The sequence below is a fragment of the Saccopteryx leptura genome, chromosome 2 (genome assembly GCF_036850995.1).
Source record: "Saccopteryx leptura isolate mSacLep1 chromosome 2, mSacLep1_pri_phased_curated, whole genome shotgun sequence".
NCBI lineage: Eukaryota > Metazoa > Chordata > Mammalia > Chiroptera > Emballonuridae > Saccopteryx > Saccopteryx leptura.
This window is the reverse complement of record NC_089504.1, coordinates 355,739,653-355,767,427: the sequence shown is the minus strand read 5'-3', so window position 1 is coordinate 355,767,427 and position 27,775 is coordinate 355,739,653. Positions and strand designations below refer to the sequence as shown.

Sequence of the window (27,775 nt, the reverse complement as noted above, 5' to 3'; positions counted from 1 at the left end):
TCCAGCTAGGGCAAAATGTACCTTCCTCGCCCCAAAGATTTTATTTATTGATTTTAGAGAGAGGGGAGAGAGTAAGGGATGGGGGAGGAGTGGGAAGCACCAACTAGTAGTAGCGTCTTGTATGTGCCTTGACCGGGCAGGCCCAGGGTTTCGAACTGGCGACCCCAGCATTCCAAGTCCACGCTCTATTCACTGCGCCACCGCAGGTCAGGCGGAATGTTCCTGTTTGAGACCGGCAAGCCTCAGGCATTGAAGACACACTTAGGGCCTTGGTGGTGAACGTGTGTATTTATATAACTAAAATGAATTAAATACACAGACCATTTTTATACTTTACTAAAATCAGAAATACGAGGAACAGAGGCTAAGCCAGTGCTTACTATTCAACAAAATGCCTTTAAAACTTGTGACGAAGTGAAGAAACTTCACAAGCAGCAGCTGAAATCTCCAAAATATTCTTTTCACCAAAAAAACATGAGGCTTCTGATTATGTAAAAATCAGTAGAACATTAATCAGGTGACAGTTATTCGAGTAGTGGCCACCAAACCCTTTCATAACTAGTAGAATCTTTTTTTTTTTAAAGTACGTTGTCTACTGAAATCTCATCTTACCCACATGGGCGGCCCGACTTCCATAAGAATGCAGGTGCCTCAGGACTTAAAGGCAGTATCTGAGGAAGGCAGGGGCATGGCTTTTAAAAAGCAAAGCCAGAGTAACCTCTTCTGTCCTGTTGCTGTGAGAAAACACCTTCATTCAGATCAGGACTGAGCAACAACTGCTTCTTCTTTCCAAATTTCTAGAGTTTTAGAATAAATCTACCTACATTCCCTTGTCCACAATTAGGTAGAATCTTAAAAAATTCTGAATATGAAGTGCTGGTTCCTTCTTCAATATTATCATTTCAAAGGAAAACCACACGAAACCTGTCACCCGTTCTATTGACGTTTTTGGCTGAACACAAATTATGTATTCGGACCCACGTGAATCTGTAAATTAATTTAATCTTCAAAGTTTTCTAGTTAGTGCAAATTTAAAATTCCATAGTATATGTTACATACAACTTTATATTACAAATGCAAACTATCTTTTTCTTTTTGACATGCTGGTAGCATTTACCTTTACAGTGCAAAACGGACTTGACAGTTTGAGTCACGGTAGATTTTACATCTCTAAGTAGGCAAACATTTCAAAACGCAAATACTACATGTTTCTGACACACCTTAAAAAAGAAAAACAATTTTGAAGATAAAATTTTTACAAACATTAGCTACATTAAGGGTTCATAGTTCATTGTTGCAGAAAGCCTGAAACACTCGAGGTCATGAAATCGTACCACTAGACAATGTGTTCTTCAGCACACAAGTCAGTGTGATTTCCAGCACACATAACAAAGCACGGAAGTCACCACCGTTACTTGTCTAAGGGATCCAGAAGAGCTGCAGGGACCAGTATTTGAGCCTCGCAGTTACCAGGAGTCAGGAATGCACGAGGACAGGAAAAGAGGGGAGAAGTCAGACCAGACACGGAGGTATGTTCTACTCCGTGCATTTCTTCCTGAGAAGAGACGCTATTATCCTAAAAAGTCAAGACAATTTCAAATGGAACAGGAAAATCTTGTGGCAAATTATCTTTTGTAAAGTGTGGAGTCCCTGGTAAAGTAGGCAAGTGCGACCCTAATATATATAACTTGCGAACGTGAGTCTTGTCAATTGTAATTATTTAAAAGAAGACACGTGCCTATGCGTGTATTTGAAATGCTCAGTAAATGTGCCAAAAAGGTGAATTTTGCTAAAATAAGGTGTTTTATAATATGGTGTTCTGAAATAACTTTCCTAAATAAATATTAAGTCTGAATGAGAAAGACTTCATGAAGGGTCAGTAGGGGAAAAAACCTCATTAGATTATGAAAACTGAAAAAAAACCCAACTTGTTTGAATAAATGAGGGTGTATATAAACCTGTTATAAATCCAATATAACATTACAGTTACAGTAGTTAACAATAAAAAAACCAACTACATAGCTAGTTTGATGATTTTAATTCTGATATCCCAAATTAACTACATACTTTGATTCTATAATTAGCACTATGAATTATAAATAAAATATAGTCCAAAGCAAAATGAATTTAACAGCATACAGGGGCAGGCAAAAGTAGGTTTACAGTTGTTCATATGGTAAATAATTCAATAATTAATAAATAATACAAGAATAAACTCTGCGTACTCACAACTGTGAACCTACTTTTGCCCACCCTGTATGTGTAGAAGGTGATATCCGTAATGATTCTGACCATGAATTAAAGAATAAAACTCATCATACTCAAAACATGGACAGTCCATAAAAGAAACTGTAAAACTCCATCACTGCTTCGGGAGTGTGAATAAGGTGAAGACAGGTCTGCTCAGAAAACTCTATCGGTGCTAGAAGTTAGCATTTCCTGTAGAGATCGTGACAGAGTTTACATAATTTAAGCAAAATGAAAGCATTTTCTATAATGTACTGAGTATTGTATACAGAACCAGGTTGTTCCCGGGGCCTCAAGGGGACTGAAATTTAAGTCGACAGCAATTCATGGGCGACATATTTGTCAGATTCTTAAAGACAGCTAAAGTTGTGGGGCTACATTTTCATTTGTCAGAGATTAATGTTACACGAGACCACCAAGCACACCAACAGGCCGTCCCTTAGAAAAACAGCAGGCTGGAGGCCCAGTGGGTCTGCCTAAGTACGACCGGAGGGAGCAGGCTGGTCAACAGCAGAATAGCGCCCTCTAATGGGGAACCGTGAGACTAGCCATTCAGTAGGTTTTTGGCAATTGAGGGTCAAATAAAATAAGGAAACAAAAGTTCAGACGTCTAAAAGAAGTTTGCAAGTGCTTTCACTGCTCCGCCCCTCCTTTTAAACTGAGGACTATTTCTGAAGAATAAAAATATCTGTCAGGGGAATTAAATGATGGGTTTTAACTAGTCAATTTCTATCCGATTGTGACTAGAATTTATATGATCAGTTTAACCTATTAAATAAAGCCATATACTGTAAACACTAAACACAGGTTACCACAATAAAGAAAATAAATAAGTAAAAAAAATATATCTCTCTCATTTTAAAATAAATAAGATAAACATCTCAGCAGAGGATTCTGTCACTTCCCCAAGGGGAAATTCTGTTAAGTCCTTTGACTATAAAAGACTACTGTATTCAAACTGCTATAAGACTACCAAATTTGGAAAACTAATCAATCATTACTGAACTATTTTTGAGCAATTAATATGACTAGTAAATTTTCTTTAGTACGTTTTTTGAACTGACATTGTCTTTTAATCAAAAGATAAGTTGGTGAACCCATAACTTTCAAGCCATAGTACTCTGAGGGTAAACTTTCACCAGTTCACCTATGTGGTTCTCTTAGCTATCCTAGGTTATAAACATGACATTGAACTTCAACAGCTCAATACAGTCATTACCACGGTTAAACAAACAACATCTAGGGGTCTGAAAATGCTCCTAAAATGAAAATCATAATTAAAAAATTTTAAGTATTGTCTTTCTTTTACATTGTCTCCTTTTAGGGTTTCCTGGGAATGAATACTTAGGGACCCACTTGGGGCTGGGCTGTAGGAGCTAAGAGGCGTATGGCAGGGGGGTGCCCAGCGTTCACCTGCTGGTTGGAAGCCAACCATCTCCTTTCAAAAAAGCAAGTTAATTTTTAAAGTGTATGCTGTCACCACATTAAAAATGAAGATGGAGGTGATTTTTCCACCCACATCACCGTGTGGTTCGAGAACAAGGAAGGAGGGCACCCTGCAGTCAGCCTCACTCTTAAACATAAAGCCATGAAAAAACACTTCACTTTCACGCCAAGTTCTCTGACTTTTTAAAACGAACATGACACAATCAAAGTGTTTTAAAACAAACGAACAAAAAAACTGGCATTAGTAAACAACTGGAGATTTGGCTGTTCTGGAATGCTATTTACAGAAATGTGTCCTCTTTACATCACCGGTGAAATGAGCCTCAGGGGACGGAGGGTTTCTGCTTGTGGATGGTGTGGGTTCACTTGTTTGTGAAGTCTGTTGTACGTTTTCACTTCCTCATCCGGCTACTCAGTCTCCTTCGTGTCCTCCGGGTCCGAAGTGCTGGACATGTCGTCATCAGTCTGTTCCCCAGAGAAGTACAGCATCAGCGCGTGTGTCTTGTGCGTGATGGTGACAGTGCAGGGCCCCTGGGCCCAGGGCTCCCCGTCCACCTGCATCGGCATCATCGAGCACTTCAAGATCAGCTGGGGTTAGGGAACAAGGAATTAGAAGAGTCAGTCCCCCAAACTTCAGAAAGGTCTTCCTTAATAACATCATCCATAGTCCTTAACTCTCCTTCGGGACATTCCTTAGCTTCATTCTGAGAAAACAATTCTGAATATATTTTCACTCCTCGGTTGTTCAGAGGATTCTTTTTCACCGACCACTTTACTTCTTCTAGGACTGAGGGCCGTATTTCCTGCTCTCCCCCACCCCACTCGAGTCCCTGGGGGAAGGTGACCAGCAGCATGGCTGTAAACTACAGTGTACAAATCGACTCGACAGATCGAGGGCTTAGAAGGGGACCGGAGCAGACGAGCGTGTCTGCGCACTGACACCCACCCGCACTGTGTGCGCTTGTCCGATTCGAAAAGGGTTTGCCAGTTTCACTTGAATCTGAGCACAGTGGAAAGACCCATAGACTCCTACGACCTCCAGTAAACCGTCGTCGTGCCTAGAATCAGAGAAAGGAAATGTGGAGTATATGACGCAGTAACATCGAGTCAGGCACACAGCACAGTCACTTTCTAACACGGGTGGCCCGTCAGCCTATGAAATACTTCTATTAGCGAGGTGTACAAACAAGGAAACCCGAGGGAGGAGTCTGTGAAGAACAACAGGCTGCGCAAACGCAGAACACAGTGACAGAAAGTGACACGAAGACAACAGTGCCGTAAAGCAGAGACCACGGCGGGCGTACCTGGCCAGGGGGTAGGTCTCGTCCCCCATCCCTTCCCAGAGTCTGCAGCCGCCGCCCCAGTAGCCGATGTTCAGAACTATGATTCCTTCCAAACTGGGCAGTTCTACTCGCTCACCGTCCAGCTCTAGCTTTAAAGAAATCCAAGAAGTTAGTTACTGCAGGGCACATGACCGGCAGACACATCCACTTAGAATTCACGTTCAGTTTCTTTTTTCAAGATTTTATTGACTTTACTGAGAGAGAAGAGGTGCGGGGAGCGAGAAGTAGCAACTCATAGTTGCTTCACTTGAGTTGTTGCTTGCCTGTCTGTATGAGCCTGGGCCGGGCAAGCCCAGGGTTTCGAACTGGCGACCTCAGCCCTCCAGGTCAGCGCTCTATCCACTGCGCCACCACAGGCCAGGCACACCCAGTTTCATATGCATAAGATGTGAGAGATGCACGTATAAGGGAAGACGACTTCCCACCCCTTGTGCTAGGTAATCTGCCTTTCCCACCTGTTCTATGTTCATTACAATAAATGAATTATAACAAATGAATTTCCACTTCCCAGGTCATCAATGGCACCCTATGTTAGATTCCATTATTCTTTTCAGGCCTTATTTACCCTGTTGTCTCAGTAGCCCCTGACACTGCTGACCCCACCCTCTCTTCCTGAAATACTTGCTTCCTTTGCTGTCTGGAAGCCACTTCACGCTACCAGTGCTATCCAAGCCGAAGTCACAGGAAATACGAGAAGCAGAGGAAGCCTTTTTACCGGAAAACCTTGCCATTCCTCTGTGTCGTGGCTGCAAAGGCTGTGAGCTCTTCCTGTGATACTTATTTTAGTACTAGGTTTCTCTGTATTAATGTCTTTGTCGGTGCTATTAACCAATACAGAGTCTTCTGGAAGCAAGCGAGGAATATATACAAGCCCTTGTCACATTATGTTGTCAGGGATATTGTAGCAATAAGTAATCATCACTATCCTATTTTTACTGCTCATACATTTTTATTTTGTAAGAGAACTATAGCACCATCATAATATGAATTAAAACTGTGGGTTTCAGCTTCCTCTGAGAGTCCATGATGAGTCAGGCACTATGTTAGATAACTTTGTATCAGTCATCCTGTATAAATGGAAACTGTTCAGCATAAGAGTTAAGCTGACTCTGGAGTTATATAAACCCAGGTTCAAATCTTGGTTACATGTAGATTTGGGCAAATTACTTAATACAGTGGGATAATGTGTATAAAGCAGTTGGTAACATGGCACACAATAAATATTCCATATATGCTAGCAAAATGTTAAAATTCAGCATTTTTGTTAAAAAAAAATTCATGATCCAGAGCCCACCTAAACTTTAAAAGCTTACCTCAACTTTTTTATTCAAATCTTTACATTCTTGCACTAAACAATCTTTGGTTCCATAAAATAAGTAAACAGCCTATGAGAAAGGAACAGAAAATATGATATTAAAGCAATCCAACAAGTGCTGTAGCAAAAAAATAAAGACGCTGTACCAAAGCTCCCTGAGCGAGAGCCGCCAGGTCTCCTCAGTGAGGCTCAGACACTGATGGGAGGAGGGGACCAGGACCTTTGAGTTGGGCCTGCTTTTTCAGGGGAAATGGTGTTTTCTCCCAATTTATCAAAAAGGGTACATTTTATAAAGAAATACTATATTCAAGTTAGAAAAGTCTACCTTTTTCTTGAACTTCAGATTTTAAGGAAAGTAATATAGATAAATCTAGTGAACATCTTATAATCACTTTTGAATATAAAAAGGCTGATGGACGCACTGGGCATGCTGCTAATTACCAATCGTATGAACAGCAATACTTATGCTCCTATATTCATAAAAGAAAACTATTTGTAAATTTGAAATATTTATAAAACAGAACCAGGAACAAAACTGTTTGACATTTATTTTTCACATCCTATTGCTTAATCACCAACAGTCATTCAAAAGAAGTTCCAAGAGAAAACTCCCACTAAAGGAATCAACCGTGCCGGACACAGGAGCGACGCTCTCAGTTAAAAGTCGTGGTAGACAAACTGCTCCTCCTCTTACCAGCCTTTGCCAGTTCTTTTCAGGCTAAGGGAATCTATTTTTCCATTAGTGACATTACCAAAAACGTATCCTTCCTAAAATTTTTTCCAATATCTGTTGCTATTAAGATAAGCTATTTGCTTAGTTGCCCTCTAAGCAAAACATGATGTCAAACATTCCAACTTTAACTGGGAAATAATTTTGCCATAGTTATAATACTTTAATTAAAGACAATTAAGGCTCTAATTTGACAGTCTTACACAAAACAGAGCAGGTCAATGTTTCCCTAAGTTAGTTCTATCTGAATCTACTTGAAAGGCTGGCAGATATAATGAAATCATTGATTTTTACTGTACCTTCGGTATAAGCAGGAAAGGTTATTTTATCCAACACACCTTATTAAGAATTCTGCTAGAAAACAGAGATGGTGCCTTCTCACGATGAGCATGAAAGTTGAGAGCCATGAGAGCATCAGGTCCAACAGAAAAATAGTTGTTCATTGTGAATTCCTGTGGGGACGGGTGGGGATAGCAACAGACGATGCTTCAGTCAAAGCCTGGGTCGCGTGCTCAACATGCTGATCTTAGCTTTTATGTTCTTTATGAAAATTTAATATGTTCTGCGTTTACTCTTCATGTGGAGCTATTTTATGCTACCCAGTGATGTTTCCAGAAATAACGTTTCAGTTCAAAGGCTGATTAATTACAGATACGGTTTCCATTCCCATTTGTTTAACGTGCTGTGTCTCAGATCTTATCCTCTAGAATGGCTCTCCTCTCCACTCCTATGCTCCTGTTATACTGGCTTCTACTGGTCTCAGCACAGGCTACTGGGACCTGCTTAGTTTGTCTGCCTCCCAGCCCAGCCTGATTCCTCAGTCTACATCCCCAGTTCTGTCTTGTCCCTGAGTAATAAGACTGAATTTCCAACTTTCTGTTCCATGCATCACAGCCTCACGGTTGCTCACTGATCTTCCTACTCAAACCTGAAACTCTGTTTCTCTCATCTCTTAGTTCACATCCATTTCTATACATCCAGCCATGAAAACTGCAGATCTGGTAGTAACATGTATTTTCTCTCTTCCCCTAATTCCAATCGGGTGCCACGTCTTGATTGAGTCTATCTCCTCCTCATCCTAAGATTCCCCATGTTTTGCCCTCATGCAGGTTTCTAAACCATTTTCACTACCTCCAGAACATCCCCACCCCCTCCAACTTTATTAATGAAAATGCAATGATGTGAAATCTCTAGAATATACTCGATTTTCTGGGATTCTTCTCTTGAAAACATGACATTTGATTTCTAAACACACACCAGGGCCTACCATGGTTCCCAGCTGTACTAAGGAGGTGAGGCGGAAACCCAAAAATATTCCCCTTCCAGTTTTCCCCAGCCGTGGTCTGGCTGGCTCGGAGACGACCGTCTGCACAGCTACTGTGGCTTCATCCACTGTCTGTTCTCCGAGCCCTTCCATACGCAGCCATCAGACTCTAAGCAGCCTCACCAAGAACTGCATCTCCGGGGCCAGCAGACCTCGCTGTCTGACGTGCTTTAGCAGCTATACCCATGTCAGGCGCTCCTGGACCAAGCCGGCCTTAGGCATTACTGGGTAACCACCATGCCGCTGAATCTGCAGGCGAGCCAAAGCTGGTACACCAGCCGGAAACCAGGATCATCTGCATCCAAACTGATCAAGGCTCTGCATTGTTAGCTGCACTGTCGGCCCTTCTTGTACTGTCAGGGACCAAGTTCTTGTATTTTTCAGCCTTATCTCCATATCCAAGTCTAACAGCTAACCCAAGAAGCCAGTCAACTGCTTCTTGTTGATATTGAATCTTGAAAGGACAGTAATATCTGTAAGATACTTTTCAAAGAACTTGAGCCAGTCATTGCTGTGATGCTTTTTTGTTTTGTTTTAAGCATGTGTGCGTGTGTGTGTGTGAGAGAGAGATAGACAGGAAGGGAGAGATGAGAAGTACCAACTCATAGCTGTGGCACTTCAGTTGTTCATTGGTTGTTTCTCATATGTGTCTTGACCCAGGGGCTCCAGCTGAGACACTGACCCCTTGCTCAAGCCAGAGACCTTGGGCTCAAGCCAGTGACTGTGGGGTCATGTCTATGATCCCACACTCAAGACAATGACCCTGCGCTCAAGCTGGCGAGCTTGCACTCAAGCCAGGTGAGCCTGTGCTCAAGTTGGCGACCTGGGGGTTTTGAACCTGGGTCCTCAGTGTCCCAGGTTGATGTTCTGTCCACTGTACCACTGCCTGGTCAGGCTGTCAATGCTTCTTACATTACTTCTGTTTTCAGTCTTGTAGTGTCTGATTTTCTGGTCTTCAAGCCAAACAATAAAGTTTCTAAACTCTGTTTCATCTTTGCACTTGAAGCCAGCAGGACTGCGGTAGTGAGGTCCATCAGCCAGCGTCAAAACATGGTTCCGGATTCCTGCTCCAGTCCCCCAGCTTTGGCCAGGAGCACAGAGATGCGGCGAGAGCTAGTGCATCTAAGAAACCCAGATCTAGTCTCTGTATCATATGCTAGCTGCTAACCATGATTTGTACCCTCTAGTCTCTATTTCTTCTGCCTGGAAAGTCTTGGTTCTTTTTCTGTCGATCTAAATTGTATTTACATTTTATTTATTTATTTATTTTTATTTTTTTTAAGATTTTTAAAAATATTTTATTTATTGATTTTTAGAGAGAGAGGAGTGAGAGGGAAGAGAGAGACAGAGAGAAGGGGGGAGGAGCTGGAAGCATCAACTCCCATATGTGCCTTGACCAGGCAAGCCCAGGGTTTCGAACCGGTAACCTCAGTGTTCAAGGTCAACGCTTTATCCCACTGCGCCACCACAGGTCAGGCCTGTATTTACATTTTAAGGACCAACACACATGTGACCTCCCCTGGAACCCTTCCAGGTGACCTGCCAGGGCAGAACTCAGCTCTCTCGCACCGGTTCTCCCACAGCGGTCTTTAGAGTCCGACGTGGAGCCATGTCCTGCTCCGTAACCGCGCCTACAGAGAGGCACCGGGTCCCCTTGGCCACCACAGCGCCACATCCTGTACCGTGCAGCCACTCCTTCACGGTCGTTGAAACTACTCCCACTGAAGCCCTAAAAACATACCTTGGGTTTTCTCAGGTTGTAGTAGCCTTTATTTGTTACTTGAACTTTCCATCTAAAAAACAGAAGTTAAAAAAATTCGTGATTATTTCCAAATGAACTGCCAATTACTTATACTTATTACCAATCAACTCTGGATGCGTGGGCGATGAGGTCCCTTTATTAAACCAGCACTTGAAAAACCAAGCACTGAGTGAGTGTGCAGATGGGAGATAAGTGTTCAGCCTGACTTAGGACTTCAGTCCTTACATACCAAAATATTACACAACAACAAGACACCAGCCTCTGTGTTTAAGCAAAATTAACTCAGTCTTTCACTTTTAAATTACATTTAACTTTGTAACTTACACAAGACTTCACTTATCAATCAAACATGCTCTCAACACTCTGCTTTTTGGGGGGAGGTTAACTTACCTGTCCAGTTTAATTCCATCGGCTTCCATCACATTTCTTAAGACCTGGGCGACAGGGATTTCCCCCGCGTAACCTGTGCCCCAGCCCAGCGTATTGGACAGGTCGTTGCCTGTTCCCAGAGGCAGGACTGCCACTTGTGGAATGTATTTTTCTTGTCCCTAGAATATGGGAGATAAGAGTTTAGGTTTTTCTGTTCTATTTGTAGGGTAATAAAATTTAGTAAAACTTAAAGACCAAAGCAATGAACACACAAGTATTCATTTAACAACAGTATGTTATTTTGCTCAAGTTTATGCTAACTGCTTAATCATAATATTCAACATTGGTAACATCTTCTCATATATATCTGCATAACAAAAAACAGAACCAAAAACACTGTCTAATTATCTTAGAGGAGTTTCCGTGAAAGGCGAGTCTCCAGCCTCACACGTGATCTATAACGTCGGTTGTAAAGGGCGGTACCTTCATCTTCATCTCGTCCACCGCGTCCAGGACCCAGCCCACGGTGCCGTCCCCTCCGCACACCAGCACGCGGGCCGAGCGGTGGGGAAGAAGAGCGCAGAGCTGCAGCGCTTTGACAGGGGGGGTTTTAGTCACATCAAAAACCTACACAGGAGAGAAAAACAGTTATTTTTGTCCGACACTGTCCTCCCTTTGGTGAGCATGATGTCTCTCCAGATGAGTACAGCTCTGGTTCAGTAAGACTGGCTACAACGCATTTATCCTTAACAATGTGCCAGGCTCTATGTCACACATTTCTTTTGCTTTATACGCTTTTTTACTTTAAAAAAAAGTTAATTTATTTTGCTATTATAGTTGGCATTTAGTATTGTATTAGTTTCAGGTGTATAACACAGTGATGACATTTATACAACTTATGAAGTGATCATCCTGATAAGTCTAGTGCCCACCTGGCATTAGACATGATCAGTTACAATATTATTGACTATATTCCCTATGCTGTACTTCACATTTCTGTGACTATTTTGTACTTCTTTTTTTTTTTTTTTGTATTTTTCTGAAGTGAGAAGTGAGGAGGCAGAGAGACAGACTCTCACATGTGCCCAACAGGGATCCACCTGGCATGCCCACTAGGGGGCAATGCTCTGCCCATCTGGGGCGTTGCTCTGTTGCAATGGAGCCATCCTCAGCGCCCGGGCCAACTTTGCTCTAATGGAACCTTGGCTGCAGGAGGGGAAGAGAAAGACAGAGAGGAGGGAGAGGGGAAGGGGTGGAGAAGCAGATGGGTGCTTCTCCTGTGTGCCCTGGCCAGGAATCAAACCCAGGACTTCCACACACCGGCAAACACTCTACCACTGAGCCAGCCGGCCAGGGCCCATTTGTACTTCTTAACCTCTTCCCCTTCTTCGCCCAGTCCCCTTAACCCCCTTCCCATCTGGCGACCCTCAATTTGTTTTCTGTATCTATGAGTTTTTCTGTTTAGTTAAGTTTGTTCTTTAGATTCCACATATAAGTGAGATCATACGGCATCTGTCTTTCTCCGTTTGCCTTATTTCACTTGGCATAATACGTTCTAGGTCTACCCATGTTGTTGCAAAAGGTAAGGTTCCACCCCTTTTTACGGCTGAGTAATAGTCTATTGTATATCTGTATGACAACTTTACCTAGTCATCTATTGCTGGGCTCTTAGGTTGGTTGCTTCTCTATCTTGGCTATTGTAAATCTACAAAGAACATATGGAGGAGTATATTTTTTCAAATTAGTGTTTTGAATTTGTTCAGATAGATACCCAGGAGAGAAATTAATGCCAACACCTCCCTACATTCATTGTGGCTCATCCCAACACTGACCCTACAAAGCATGAGTAGCCTCATCCCTTTGTCCTCCTATTATACAACCCCCCCCCCCCCTCCTTCTTGGTCACAGGGAACCAAACGCACTTAGTACACCTTGAACTAGTGCAACATATTCTAGTCTGGATTTTTAAGATCCATCACCAGTGCAAGTTAGGACCCATTTCTGGAAAAGAATTCTGCAACATGCATAAAATGACAAAGAGGCAAGGACCCTTCATATCTATAACTCTGAGGACCTAGGAAAATAGTTTAAAAGATGAAAATACCGCATAAAGGTCTTCCATGCAGCATTATTTATAACTGTACAACCTTAGAGACAAACTCAACCGCCACCAGCAGGAGACTGGGTCAATACACAGTGAAATCGACATCTGATTATCTTAGTCAATACATATATTATTATGAAGGCTATGTGGCAACATGGAAAAATACACCTTTAAGTAAGGAAAACAGAATGCAAATCTATACCTAGATTACTGTCACAGGAATGTTAACATATAAATGCAAAGGCTCTTCATGGAAAGAACACAGACCAATGAAACCACGGATGTATTTTTGTGGGGACGCTGCTGGTAACTGTCTTTCTTTTTTTATTATTTCCATAATTTCAAGTTGCATAACATCGAAAGGGAAAAATACAAGCTGGAAGGAAGAAGTTATTATAGATATTTCTGACTGTTGCACAATGGGTTGTTTAGTTTTTCAAAGCAGAAGCTGCTAGCATGTAACCTCAATCCTTTTATTCTTATTTTTTAATTGAGGGGTAATTTACATATAATGATGTTCACGCGTTTCAAGAGGACAGTTCAGTGATTTTCGGTAAGTTTACTGAGCTGTGCCACCACCACCACAACGCAGGTTAGAGCTTTTGTCGCTCCAACAAGGCCCCTCCGCGTCCAGGGGCAGTCCCTTCCGATTCCTCGCCTCACGCCACCACCAATGTACTCCTGGTTTCTACAGACTCGCCTTTTCTGCACAGGTCACATAAATCAAATCATACGACACGGGCCCCTTGCACCGGGCTTCTTGGACCCTTAGGTTGTTTCTACTTTTGGCTATAATGCTGCTATAAATATTTGCATAAAAGTCTTTGTGGGACATATGTTTTCTTTTTCCCTCTTGCTTTTCTCTTGTTATTTCATTGATTTTTTAAATTGAATTTTTGGAGTGACACTGATTAATAGAATGATCTAGGTTGCAGCTGTGCAGCCTATAATACATCATCGGTACGTTGCGCTGTGTTCCCCAGCCAGGACGTCCCCTTCCATCACCATGTGTCCCCACTTGGCCCCTTTACACCCGCCACACCCCCTTCTGTTGTCTGTGTCCATGACGTGTTTTTTTTCTTAATCCTTTCACCTTCTTCACACAGCCCCAGCCCCCCTCACCTCAGACAGATGTTCTCTGTATCCATGAATCTGTTTCTGTTTTGCTGGTTTATTCTGTAAATCCCACACACAAGTGACATCATATGGTACTTGTCTTTCTCTGACTGTCTACTTCACTTAGCATAATGTTCTCCTGGTCCATCTATGCTGTCACAAAACATTTTCATTTCTCCTGGGTAGATTCCTAAAAATGGGATTGCTGGGTTGTATGGTAAATATGTTTCATTTTTAAAGAAACTGCCAGGCCCTGGTTGGTTGGCTCAGCAATAGAGTGTCAGCCTGGCATGTAGATGTCCTGGGTTCAGTTCCCAGTCAGGGCACACAGGAGAAGTGACCATCTGCTTCTCCGCCCCTCCCCCTTTTCTTTCTCTCTCTTTCCCTCCCCCTCCCGCAACCATGGTCCAGGGCACTGAGGATGGCTCCATGGCCTCATCTCCAGCACTGAAATAGCTTGGTTGCCGAGCAACAGAGCAGCGGCCCCAGATGGGCAGAGCATTGCCCCTAGTGAGCTTGCCAAGTGGATCCCAGTTGGGGTGCATGTGAGAGTGTATCTCTGCCTCCCCGCCTCTCACTTAATAATAATAAAAAAAGAAACTGCCAAACTGTTATCTAATGTGGCTGTACCATTTTACATCCTCACCATGAGCTCCCCTTTCTCAATATATTCAAATAGTTTGATACATTAATAATTATTGTTCTTTCCTAAATCAGGTGATTACTGGTTTAAAGCATTAATAACCATTATAACTTAGGAAAAATGAAAAGCTAAGATGAAGAGATTAATACAGAAAGGAAGGTTTCTCTTTGGTTACCTGGACTGGGTTTAGAAGAATCCTGAATTCTCCCAGCAGGCCTTCTCCCATGTTTGTTCCGCTACGAGAGTTGGCCAGGATTATCAGTGGAGTCCACTGCTTTCCAAGCTTAGAGGCTAGCTGAAAAAATGAAGGTGAGTGAAAAGGGTTCAATATCTCAGACTGGTGAGCAGTAAGATTTCCATTCCTTGATGACAGTGCTGTAATTTGCTGAGAGAAAAACAAGCATCCCAGTACAGTCCCCAGTACAATCAGTACAACATTAGACTTCTAAGAATGGAAAGGGACCTTAGAGACAGACTAATATAACTTCTGCTTAATGTATAATTCTCTTCTACATTAGTCTAGTAGATAAGTCTTCCAGCATACGCTTGGATACGCATGTAAGAAGGTACTTAATAACAAGGCAGCCCACTCAATTATTAGAAAGTTTGACTTGAGTTAAAAATCTATTTTTTAAAAACTTTTATTGATTGTTGTAATTTTGCTTTCTGAAGCAACTAGGAATAATTTCATTTGTTTTTCCATTTAATTGCTATGCTTAAACACCTGAAGCATAACATCTTTTATTACTCTTGTCTCCTAGAAAATACATTTCAAGTTCTTTAAATCATTCATAGAATGGATGTTGACTCTCTCTGCTCTTTTAGCTTGACTATCCTTTTCTGGATGTAGTCTAATATATTTTAGTTTGCAAGTTTTTATTTTTTATTTTTTTAAAATGGGGTACCAGGCCTCTTATTACTGCAGTGACTTATGAAGCACTGACGACTTCCTCTTAGACAGGAAAGACCTCCGAGCCAACATCTGTGGCGCGTCTGCAGGCGGCGGGCAGGGCTTCCGGTTGCTGTTACGGTTCTACACATAGACACACAGCTGTCACTGCCACGCATTTACTGCAACAACTCCCTGGAAATCAATTACACAAGGACAAATAAACTCTGATTACCATCGCATAGTCTGTCTTCTTGTCTTTACGCATCTGATTAATAGAGGTTAAATAACTTGGTGGAATAATGAGGTTTCTGAATTCTCCAAAATCGCATGTTTCATTCTTTAAGCTATTTTTCATGCACTCATCATGAATTGTTTTCTGACACCAAATACACCTGAGGGACGAAGAAACAAAGATAATAATTGATTAAAAACCATAATCTTATTGATCTCCAGACCAATCATTTTTGTCAAAAAAAATTAAAACAGTAATTTCATCACTATTGAGCATAAAGTCTGGCAAACAGAAGATTTATCATTGTGTCTGCATAGTGAAAACAGCGCGATGAAGTCTGAACACAGCAGTTTAATGGTGCTCCTTCAAGTACAGTCTAGGGCTTCAAAATCCTTTCAGGATGTCTGTGAGGTTAAAATCATTTTAGTAAGAACAATGTTATTTTGCCCTCATTCTCTCAAAGCGTATGGTAGAGTTTACCGGAAGCTAGCTGTATGTATGACATGTGCTATACCAATAAACTGAACACAGAAACAGGAGAATCGGAGCGGACTTCTAAGCCGAAGAAAGGTACCTAAAATGTAAAACCAATGTCACTTTCTCATTAGATTTTCATTTGTTTGATTTTGATAAAAATCCAGTATTGATGTTACCATGATCAAACTTTTAAAAATGAGTATTTAAGCCAGTTCTCAGTTTTAAGGTATAGAATGGTAAATCGGAAGAGGTAATGCACAGGAACAGGCTGATCTAGAACAAGGGCTCTGTGTGTTCCTCACTTTGTGCTTTGGTTGAAGTAGGTTTGTGAGGAACTACTGCTTACATGCCCCACTGACCTGGGTCCCCGAAGCATTCCTCAGGGTCCACCTGAAAATATCTTCACTTATAAAGCATCTGTGAATACGAGTAAATACTAGCAGATACAGTAAAACAGTCCACTTCTCATTGGCAGTTAATATAGAACTAATCTTTACGCTTGCATCTGAAGTACAGACAGATCCGCCTCTCTACTGGGACCCACGCATGAAACCAGCAGGGACTAGTGCCGGTGGTGACCCGGGTTTCTGTTATTAATCTGCTCAGCAGTTAATCCTCTCACAGACAAGGAGACTCTGACCACGTAGACAAAAGCAGGTCGCTGAAAATCAAGGTCAGAGGTAAACAAATAATTAAAAAAAAAAAAAAGAGGATAATTACTCTTTCACCTTAAGATCAACAATCTTGGCCTCCTATTTTAAGGTTGTTTTTTTCCAGCTGGATATTCAGATTTGTCAAGTAATTACTGCTGTTTACTGCTAAAGGAAGGGTTATCCACGCGATCTGTTAAACAGAAAGCTGTAAAGTATCTTGCGTGATAACCTTATTGATACTTGCTTCCAAATTATAAAAGATTGCTTGTGCCCACTGCCCTACCATTAATTTGAACACCGTCTTTTACCATTGAGGATAATTCGAAAGGACCAGCACTGAATGGTTCACAGCAGTTCCTCTGGGAAGAACGTGGGACTGAGGATGACAACATCCGCTTTTTACTCTGTATTTTTTTGTGAATTGTTTGAGATTCTAAAAGCCAGTATATGTTTGTGAGCTACCTGTATACATTTTAAATTAAATAGTATCAGCTTATGCTTGAGAAACATAAAATAAAACTCATCCAGAGAGAGTTCCTCTTAGCTTTCTGATGCACTTACTCTCGGTTTTACAGCGCATACATGCGTGGTTTTCAGGTTAGGGAGATGATTGTCTATATACCTGAATAGGATATTTTTTCTTTTCTCATATTGTATCATGAATATGGGCATATGCCATGAAAAAATATTTTTTTAATTCAGTGATAGGGGAGGCAGAGACAGACTCCTGCATGCACCTCCACCAGGATCCACTGGGCAAGCCTATTAAGGGGTGATGCTCTGCCCATCTGGGGCATTGCTCAGCAACCATACTCTTCTTAGTGCCTGAGGCAGAGGCCAATGGGGCCATCCTCAGTACCCGAGGCCAACTCGCTCCAATCGAGCCACAGTGCAGGACGGGAAGAAAGAGCTGAGAGAGATAGAGAGAGAGAGAAAGAAGAGGGGGAGGGATGGAGAAGCAGATGGGCAGTTCTCCTGTGTGCCCTGACTGGGAATCAAACCCAGGACATACACATGATGGGCCAACACTCTACTGCTGAGCTAACTGGCTAGGGCCGAAATATGTTTTAAAAACATGATTGGTAAAGAATGAATAATATCATATGGATAGACCATAATTTATTAAACCCCTTTTCTATTTTCCCCCCAACATTTAGATAGTTTATTTTTCTAAGTATAAAGAATATGAACAACATTAAGCATAAATAAGACTATTTTTCTGGAAGCTCAGAAGTCAGGTGACTGAAGCACAGGCCAGGCATTTTCTGAGGTTCTTGGTATGGCCGTCCAATATGCTTATCAGTGCATGAAGGCTTCCCTCATATCTAACACTTGCTAATACTGCTCGTTAGGATTTAACATTTTTTTCTTTGATAATTTGAGAGACAAAAAATATTTTGTTGTTTCATTTGGATGTCTTTGATCACCAGGTGAAGCTGAATTTCTTTTGATCTTCTTTTGTGAATTCTTCATGCACTCTATTTTAAAAAACGCACACACTTATATCTGTAGGATATCAACCTCTTTCCTGTCATATCTATTGCAAACTAGGTCAGTCTTCTTTTTTTTACAGAGACAGAGAGAGAGTCAGAGAGGGAGATAGACAGGGACAGACAGACAGGAACGAAGAGATTAGAAGCATCAATCATTAGTTTTTCGTTGCGTATTGCAACACCTTAATTGTTCATTGATTGCCTTCTCATACGTGCCTTGACTGCGGGCCTTCAGCAGACTGAGTAACCCCTTGCTCGAGCCAGCAACCTTGGGTCCAAGCTGGTGGGCTTTTGCTCAAACCAGATGAGTCCTCACTCAAGCTGGCGACCTTGGGGTCTCAAACCTGGGTCTTCCGCATCCCAATACAACGCTCTATCCACTGCGCCACTGCCCAGGTCAGGCTAGGTCAGTCTTCTTTTAAAGTTATTTTTTAATATATTTAAGTTTATTTTTTGATAGACCTATATTTCCCTTTGTGGTTTATTTAAATGGCTTTATGCTGTGAAGACCTATACCTCTGCCACCTGATTTTGTGAATAAAGTTTTATTGGAAAACAGCTACACCCGTTCATTTATGTATTGTCCACAGCTGGTTTTGTACTATGATGGTGAGTACAATTAAGTAATTATGACATACTATATAGTCTGCAAAGCCTAAAATAAGTTTTGTCTCTTTATAGGAAAAGTATACTTACTTCTCCCTGTTCTAGAAGATGATTTGCTATCTTTCACTGTTTCAAATAATTAATAAAATAAACAAACACACACCAATAGAATATAGAAAAACAAAATTTAAGATCAAAGCCAAGACTCAAGCTGTCAATGCAATTACCTGCTAAGAGTCAGAAGCTTTGATTTATGAATCACAGTGTGTGTGTGTTTGTGTGTGTGTGTTTGTGTGTGCATGTGTAGGTGTTTTGGGGGCAGAGTGGGATGTAATGAAGAAAGGTCTTCTAAATAAAAAGGTACCTTATGTTTTCTTGACTTAATGGGACAGAACATTATAAGGAACAAAGGTTTACTTGATAAATGTAATGAATACTTAAAAATATAGCCTAATTTCCTATTTCAGTTTAGAAGAGAGGTGAGAAGAAAAAAGGAAGTATAAGGAAGGAGTCATAAGAGACTTGGAGCAGAAATACTTTGTATTCAGGATAGTAGAGGAAGGAAGACACTCAAAAAAAGAAAAACAAAGTCTACAGGGCAGTAAGAATCCAGCACAGTGGTGGCACAAAGCATGCTTGCTATGTGAAAACGAAATGACTGGTTCAGTGTAGATTTAAGGACCTTTATCACTTATTTGCACAGTTTAACTGGGCTGCAGGCTTTAAAATCAGGTATCACCTGTCATTATTGACCTCTGAAATACTAACTTGTTATACAGTCTTCTGTTTTTTAAAAATTTTATTTTATTTTATTATTATTTTTAAGTGGAGAGGTGGGAGGGAATGAGACTCCCACATGCACCCCAATTAGGATCTACCTGGCAAGCCCCAACTGGGTGATGCTCTGCCCATGTTGGGGTACTGCTCTGTTGTTCAGCAAACTGAGCTATTTCAGCACCTGAGGCGAGGCCATGGAGCCATCCTCAGCACCTGGGGCCAACTTGCTCAAAACATTTGAGCCATGGCTGTGGGAGAGGAAGAGAGAGGAGAAGAGAGAGAAGGGAAAAGGGGAGGGGTGGAGAAACAGATGGTCGCTTCTCCTGTGTGCCCTGACCGGGAATCAAACCTGGGACTTCCACATGCTGGGCTGATACTCTACCGCTGAGCCAACCAGCCAGGACCTGTACAGTCTTCATAAGTCATTTAAATCCCAGACTTCCCAAGAATAGGAGCCCCCCACAGTGCTTGATAAAATCCAGAAAGAAAAAGAGGGTCTGGTCTGCGTTTAAAAGTTCTAAATAGATATTTATCTTTCTTCTCTTCCTAAAAGATTTCATTCCCACAGAAGGTCATAGCTGACTGTATCCTGGATAAAATTATTGACTAAAATAAATCAGAACATTGTGGAATAATGTAGCACTTCAGGACACTGTGCTCTTCTCTCCTGAGTATAATTAACCCTTCCCCTAAATTATACAGAGACAGTCTCTTCCATGGGTGAAGGGTTATAGCATGCCGGGAACAGCCTGCTCAGTACCAGCTAATGAGGAAGAGCTCTATCCTCACAACATTCACTGTGCTCAAGGCAGTGGGGAGGAGGGCACACAAGATTAAGGATAAGATGCTCATGTTTAAAAAGCTTCATAAATACAGTGGTGGTTCTCTAACTTCAGATTTTTATTTATTCATTTTTAGAGATATTGGAAAGAGAGAGGGTGGGGGAGGAGCAGGAAGCATCAACTCCCATATGTGCCTTGACCAGGTGAGCCCAGGGTTTTGAACTGGTGCCCTCAGTGTTCCAGGTCTATACTTTATCCACTGCGCCACCACAGGTCAGGCCTTAGAATTCCCTGCAGGGCTTGTTAAAGGCATGACTGCTGGTCCCTACCCCAAGTTTCTGATTCAGTGGGTCTAAGGTGGCCAGGAAAAATAGAAGATGCCCAGTTAAATTAGAATTTCAAATAAATAACTATTTTTATTTGGTATCAATATGTCCAAATATAGCAAAAAAGATTAATTTTTACTTTGTTTGCTAAATCTGGAAACCCTAGAATTTGCACTTCGAACGAATTTCTAAGTGATGCCCATGCTGCTGGTTCTGGGGACTTGACTTTGAGAAGCACTGAGAAACAGGACGTTACATCATCATCCAGAGAGAGAAATTTGGGGGCGGGAGTGAGGAGATCAGGCCGAATTCCTGGAGGACAGGGCCCCAGTGAGTCTTGAAGGACGCCTCGCAGCTGGCCAGAAAGACACTGAAGACAGCGAGAAAAGCCAGAAGGGAGAGAAAAGGGGCAGTAGGAAGAAAGAAGACCAAAACCTGCCCGATGTTGCTGGTACATAAAGTTTAATGCAGGGGTGGCAGGTGAGACTAAAGGGACAGGCAGAAGGCACGAAGGACTGTGTTAAGCACCTGGGGTTTACACTGAAGATCATCAGTGTCTGTGATGGGAGCAACTGAAGGGTTGTAAGCAGAGCAGGTACTCCGTCTGATATGATTTCTAGAAAGATCATTTGGGTGGAGGATCAGGGCACTGTGTTTATTTGTGAAGGAGTATTTGAAATGCAGTTAAAATACTCACAAGCTATTTTAATCTAATTCGGCACAGACGCAAAGAAGGGAGGGAGACACAATACTCAATTCATATTTTCCTTCCATCTAATCCCAACTCGTGGAGAATAAAGCTTCCCTATAGAGAGAATTATAAAGCTTAACGACGTTGGTAACCTTGCTGTCAGAGGACATCTAAATCTGAAAGAGACCAGATAAAAATGAATGGTCACAGAACTCTAGTTGTTTAAAATATATTTTTTTGGGAAAAATTTCTTAAGAGTAAATCTGATGGGTAAAACTATTTAAAATAAGATTTAAAAGTAAGTGTTGACCTAACAGTGCTCACACTAATAAAAAAAAAACAACAAAAAAATTTTAAATAAAGAAAAAACCCCAGACAAAACTGTCACTTGCTGTCTAGTGCCAGCTTTCTCTGTCAGTTCTTAAACATGGTCAGGGGCCTTTCTATTTGTCAGAAATAAAACCCATTGCAATGAAGATGCCCACCCAGATGGAAGGGTGAGACAAGGCTGCGTATTAATAGCATTCCTAACCTTGCCCAGGGGTTGGAATTCCGGGATGTCTGTTCTATTTTTACCACTGAGCACAATTCTCTCCACTGTAAAATGAGTTCTAATAGATGCTCTGCAAAGTGACATCCCCTTTATTACCAATCTCTAACATGGCCTTCACCTGATTTCAGACAATATCGAAGAACACAAATATGTTCTGCGGTGTGTATTTAAAAGCCATTAAAATATTCTTGGCTTAGTCAAAGTCACTTGTCATGAGGCTACATGTCCTGGAAGACCACAGACAAAAGGAGTATACCTTTAAGAGTTATATGCAACCATACCTATAGTTGAAAAACGTACTTAAAAGTCCTGCTTCGGAATAACACTTGTCTTCCTTGCACATTCCTAATACAACACTAAGGATGAATCAGTTTTGTGACTCTAGGGAAAAGTTAACTTGTCCATACAGTGGCCATGAACTAATACAGCACCTGCAGACCTCTGAATGAAAGCCGAGACCCTACGAAACGGCAGGCAAGAGGACAGGTTGACTGAGGAGCAGCTCAGCATATGACTATTGCAACGCTGCTCTGCTTCTCCAATACCAGCACTGGTTATCAGCTTGTTTTCTCCAAGCGGGCACCTCAGGCCATTTGCAGGCCTCTACACCCACGTCCTGAAATCCTATCACGCACCGTGGGACAGTCAAGCCCCACAGAGGCCAATACCTGTAATCGCAGAGCTTGGGCTGACTGCCGCACTGCTGCTTGCAAACCCCACAGTAGCTGCACAGGGGGACGTTGCCCCGGATCCAGTGGTGCGGCATGGCGTCCGGGCCCTGGCTGTTATGCTTGAGCATGATCTCCTTGCACTGGAAGCGCTGGTCGGCCTTCTTGAGGCAGCCCTCGTCCACGCGCAGCCCGCAGCAGTCGCAGAAGGTGCCCTGCAGGATGTGCTGCGCACACACACAGCAGTAGGTGGGGTGGCTGAACAGGTCCGTGTCGCGCCACCCGTGCTGGCTCTTGCGGAAAATGTCCCTGCGGTGCAGCTGCCGGCGAGACCGCTGAAAGCTGCACCAGAAAGTGATGAAGACAGGCAGCAGCACCGAGCACAGAGCCCACAGGAGCAGGTGCCCGTCCGCGATTAGGCCCGCGTCGGGCTCCGGCCGCCTCTCCTCTTCCATCTTCTGCAAGAACCGTTCCTAACTGGAGAGACACAGCCGGGTCCGCCGCCGGCTCGCAGGGCCCGCCCGCCCTCCTTCCCGCCTCCAGGTGATGCCGAGGGCGCGGTCGGCCCAGGTGGCGGCGCCCCCTCCGAGGAGGGGCACGCGCACAGGATTCCCCGCGGCGGCCCGGAGCCTCCAGTGGCCGCCCGCCCGGGGACCAGTCGCGCCGCGCCGAGGGGGCGGTGCCTGCGCGGTCACGCTCGGTCCCCTCCCTCCTCCTCCGGTCCCCGCGGCCGCCTCCTCAGCTTGCCCGGCACCGGCGCAGTAAACAGTTACTGGCTGATCTGCGCGGAAAGCCCGGGGCTCCGGGAGCGATGGCGCACGTGGGCCGCGCGGTAACACCGCCGTAACCGTTATCCCCCGGCCCGCATTCCCCTCCCGGCCGCCGGGTCGCCAACAGAGGCTTCCCGCTGCTCCTGCAGGCCCCGCGCCTCCACGCCCGGGGCCCTACCTCACGCGCGGGGCGGAGGCGCAGTTTCGGTGGCCAGGTCTCGGGCCGCCCTCCGGTCACGCGGCCGCGCGCAGGGGCCCGACCGCAAGCCTGTCAGGCGCGCCGACGTCTGCGCAGAGGCCGAGACAGCGCGCTCACGCACTCGGAGGGGAGCGGGCCGGGGCCGCGGGCCGGGGGCGGGGCCTGCACACCAGAGACCCCGGGCGGGGCGGGGTTGTGAGGTGGGAAGCGGAGGCTGATAGGCCTGAGGGGCGGGGCTTTGGGAAGAGGGTGGGGCTGGGCAAAGGGGGGCGGATCCTAGGGGCGGGGCTTAGGGAGAGTGGTGGGCGGAGTAACAAGACGGTAGGGGCGTGAGGACGCCTGGTTGAGCCTTGTAAGTCCGCAACCACGGCAAGTTCTAGTCTGACTGGTTTACTGTATGAGTTATCTTTGACCTTCAACCTCCCCTCTTCCTCACTGTCTCGTAAAGGTGGGAGCTGGTACAGTTTTGAATGTTGGAAGGGAGAAAACGAGCAGTTTTGGAAGTGTTACATTCTATTAAAGTGGGACAGTCCAAGTCAAAAATTGATAGATGTCACCTAGTTAGGTGTTAGATAGATATATAGATGTTAGTTAGATAGATGTTTTGCTAGTTATTTATTAAACTCATACTGAGGGAAGGCTTGCTATGTGCCTAGCGTTGTGCAAGGACATCCAGCTCTCACAGTGCTGGGCCTTTTGAAACATGCCTAACAAGAAGCATTTATTAGCCCTGTTTATAAAAGCCCTTGCTTGGCACCATGCTGGGTTTATTATCCCCACTTTACAGAAGAGGAAATCCAAGGCACAGTGTGGTTGAGAAACGCGCTTGATTTCACAAAGCTAGTGAGTGCTGGAACTGCGATCCCTTTGTTTTAACTTGGACACCCAAGTTACCTTCCATCTAAGTCAAGCCACTAAAGCAACGTTCTTTTATTTTGTTATGTCTCTAAGGAACTTGCCCCAAGGATCTTGTTAAAATGCAGATCCTGATTCCATTTCTTGGGGAAAAGGCCTGAGAGTCTGCATTTTTAACAAGTGATGCTGGTTTTGCTGGTCAAGTATTTAATAGTCTGGATTGTGAAGACTGAGGGGAAAGGATGATGAAATGAGACAAATGTTAGACTGCATGGTGAGGCCTGGGATCCCGTTCCGGTCCTCACAAGTCTCCACCCTCTTGTGCTTGTTCACCCCTCTGGGCCTGGGGTTCCTCATCTGTCACATGGGAGGGGTGAATGAGATCTCTAAAGCCTCTCTCCTGCTCTGGTATCCCTCTTTGTATATGGAAATGTCATTGTCTTTTATGAATCCTTGCAGAGGCAGAGTCCTTAAATTAGTTTAGATTTGAAAAGATAATAAAATAATATACTTTTAAAAAGTGAGATTAAAATAATTACAAAATAACTTTTACATGTTTTTATAAATTTGTATTTAATGGTTGTATGATATTCCTTCCTATGATAACTCACAATATATATAACTTTACGTCTGTTGTTGGCTATTTAAGTTGTTGCTAATATTTTGCTATTATATATATTACATATATAGAGTTTTTCTCTTCAATTCTCATTTAGCTAAAGGATATGAAAAGTTTAAAGCTTATGGAAAAAGTTTTTAAAGTTTAATTTTAAATGGAATATATTGGGGTGGCATTGGATAATAAAATTATATAGGTTTGAAGTGTACAGTTCTATAATACATCATCTATATACTGCATTGTGTGTTCACCCGCCCAAGTCAAGTCTTGATGGAAAAGTTTCATTCTTTTTTAAGTTTTTATTTAACAATAATAGCCTCTCTTTGCTAAGTGAAAATCATTAGGAAAATTTATCTGACTAGGAACAGATTAACAGATATTACCACATCTGGGGAAAACATTCTTATTCAACTTAAAGGCAATAATAATTATTACAGCCAGCCTGTGTTGTCTGCTTAGTAGATCCCAGGTACTGTGCAAAGTGTATAGTACTCATTTTACAGATGAAGAAGACTTGCTTAATGTCTTACAGCCAGGAGTCAGTTGAGCTGGGGCTTTGAGCCCAGTCAGTCTGATGCCAAACCCTGTGATGCTCTTAACCAGGCAGGTATCTGAATGTGGTCTTTCTCTTCTTTTCTTTCCCTTTCTTTTTCTAAAGATTTTATTTACTCATTTTATTTTTTATTTATTTATTTATTTATTTATTTATTTATTTATTTCATTTTTCTGAAGCTGGAAACGGGGAGAGACAGTCAGACAGACTCCCGCATGCGCCTGACCGGGATCCACCCGGCACGCCCACCAGGGGCGACCGCTCTGCCCACCAGGGGGCGATGCTCTGCCCCTCCGGGGCGTCGCCATGTTGCGACCAGAGCCACTCTAGCGCCTGGGGCAGAGGCCACAGAGCCATCCCCAGCGCCCGGGCCATCTTTGCTCCAATGGAGCCTTGGCTGCGGGAGGGGAAGAGAGAGACAGAGAGGAAAGCGCGGTGGAGGGGTGGAGAAGCAAATGGGCGCTTCTCCTGTGTGCCCTGGCCGGGAATCGAACCCGGGTCCTCCGCACGCTAGGCCGACGCTCTACCGCTGAGCCAACCGGCCAGGGCTATTTACTCATTTTAGAGAGGAGAGAGAAAGAGAAAGAAGGAGGGAGGAGCAGGAAGCATCAACTCCCATGTGTGCTTTGACCAGGCCAGCCCTGGGTTTCAAACTGGCGACCTCAGCATTTCCAGTCGACGCTTTACCCACTGTGCCACCGCAGGCCAGGCTGAAGACGATCTTTGACCACCTGCATCTGCATCATCTAACCAGGTCTTGACCACATCTCCCGAATCAGAACTGTGGTGGAGCTAGGAATCTATCTCCCTTCTTAACAGTTTTGTCAGGTAATCCTTTTACATATTTATTAAAACCGTTTTTTTTTGGTTTAAATTGTGAAATATATCACACAAACAACAGATTTTATAAAGCATATGCACAGTTAAAAAAAATAATCAAATAAACACCTAGGGACCCACCCTGCCGGTTAGCCTATTGGATTCTGGGAGAGGTGGAGGAGGGTGACGGGGTGGGGGGGGTGGGGGGGTGGGGGGGTGACGGGGGTGGTGGTGACGGGGGGGGGGGGGGCGGCCTGGGTAGAAGTTGGCCGGGAGGAGACCTTGAGTGCCCTGGGTGACGCCTGTTGCTGTTGCAGGGCTGCTGACAGACCCTGGCTCTCAGAAAAGACGGCACCCAGCGGGGAAGGGGCCTGCAGAGCCTGGAGTGACAGCCAGGAGGGGGTCATCTCAGGCAGCTGCTGCCACTCCTCTGTGAAAGCTCGGGTTCCAGTTTCAAAGAAAACTTGCTCAGAAAGACACAACTACACACAGACGCTCACACACCACGGCCCCACATAGTCTTGACTTTTAGCAAGCTCAGAGACCGTCCTGCACTTGCCTGAGAAGTGATGTCATCGGAGTTTGTTCCTGGCTCCCTCAACTGCCCAGCCTTATCTCTGCTTTGCAAGGCGTCCTGCACCGAAAGAGGAACCAGCTGGCTCCACTCAGGGCCGGAGAGAACCACAAATGACTGCCTGACTATTCTGGGAAGCCTCAGCCCCCCGAGGATTTCCCTGGGCACATTCTGAAGCTGATTTGGGAGCCATCTCGGCACATTCAAGTTACCTGATCTTTTACAGTATGTCCCTAAAGTCATGGTGCACTTTTGACAGGTCACAGGAAAGCAACAAAAGATGATAGAAATGTGAAATTTGCACCAAATAAAAGGAAAACTCTCCCAGTTTCATACCTATTCAGTGCAGTTCAATGTGGGCTCACGCACAGATTTTTTAGGGCTCCTTAGGTAGCTATCCCGTATAGCCTCTACAGACTCGTCACTGACTGATGGCCTACCAGAACGGGGTTTCTCCACCAAACTGCCGGTTTCCTTCAACTGCTTATCCCACTGAGTAATATTATTCCTATGTGGTGGCACTTCGTTATAAACGTGCCCATATTCACGTTGCACTTTGGTTACGGATTCGAATTTAGCGAGCCACAGAACACACTGAACTTTCCTCTGTACCGTCCACATCTCGACTGGCATGGCCGTGGGCTGCTCCACTGTATACACGGTGTTACGTCATCATCTGCGCATGTGCACATGCTGCCACATCATCCTACAGAAACTGGGAGGGTTTTCCTTTTATTTGGTGCAGATTTCACATTTCTATCGTCTTTTGTTGCTTTCCTGTGACCTGTCAAAAGTGCACCATGACTTTACGGACACACTGTAGTTAACTTGAACAGC

General features: G+C 43.6%; 1 protein-coding gene, 1 long non-coding RNA gene and 1 pseudogene across 2 annotated transcripts; 1 reads left to right on the top strand and 2 right to left on the bottom strand.

Moving 5' to 3' along the window:
• Nucleotides 1–23,663, bottom strand: DGKE (diacylglycerol kinase epsilon). Its single transcript, XM_066364630.1, has 11 exons — nucleotides 22,550–23,663; nucleotides 15,524–15,683; nucleotides 14,575–14,694; nucleotides 11,020–11,163; nucleotides 10,558–10,715; nucleotides 10,147–10,198; nucleotides 7,420–7,533; nucleotides 6,350–6,421; nucleotides 4,998–5,125; nucleotides 4,640–4,751; nucleotides 1–4,281 (listed from the first exon to the last, which is right to left on the bottom strand). The coding sequence occupies exons 1-11, from the start codon at nucleotides 23,002–23,004 to the stop codon at nucleotides 4,102–4,104; spliced, it is 1,695 nt and encodes a 564-aa protein (XP_066220727.1). The 5' UTR covers nucleotides 23,005–23,663; the 3' UTR covers nucleotides 1–4,101.
• LOC136394468 (RNA transcription, translation and transport factor protein-like) lies at nucleotides 8,039–10,016 on the bottom strand (annotated as a pseudogene).
• Nucleotides 23,316–27,336, top strand: LOC136392474 (uncharacterized). Its single transcript, XR_010748943.1, has 4 exons — nucleotides 23,316–23,381; nucleotides 25,525–25,599; nucleotides 26,115–26,373; nucleotides 26,682–27,336. It is a non-coding gene; the product is annotated as an uncharacterized lncRNA (long non-coding RNA).
• The last annotated feature ends 439 nt before the right edge of the window (nucleotides 27,337–27,775 follow it).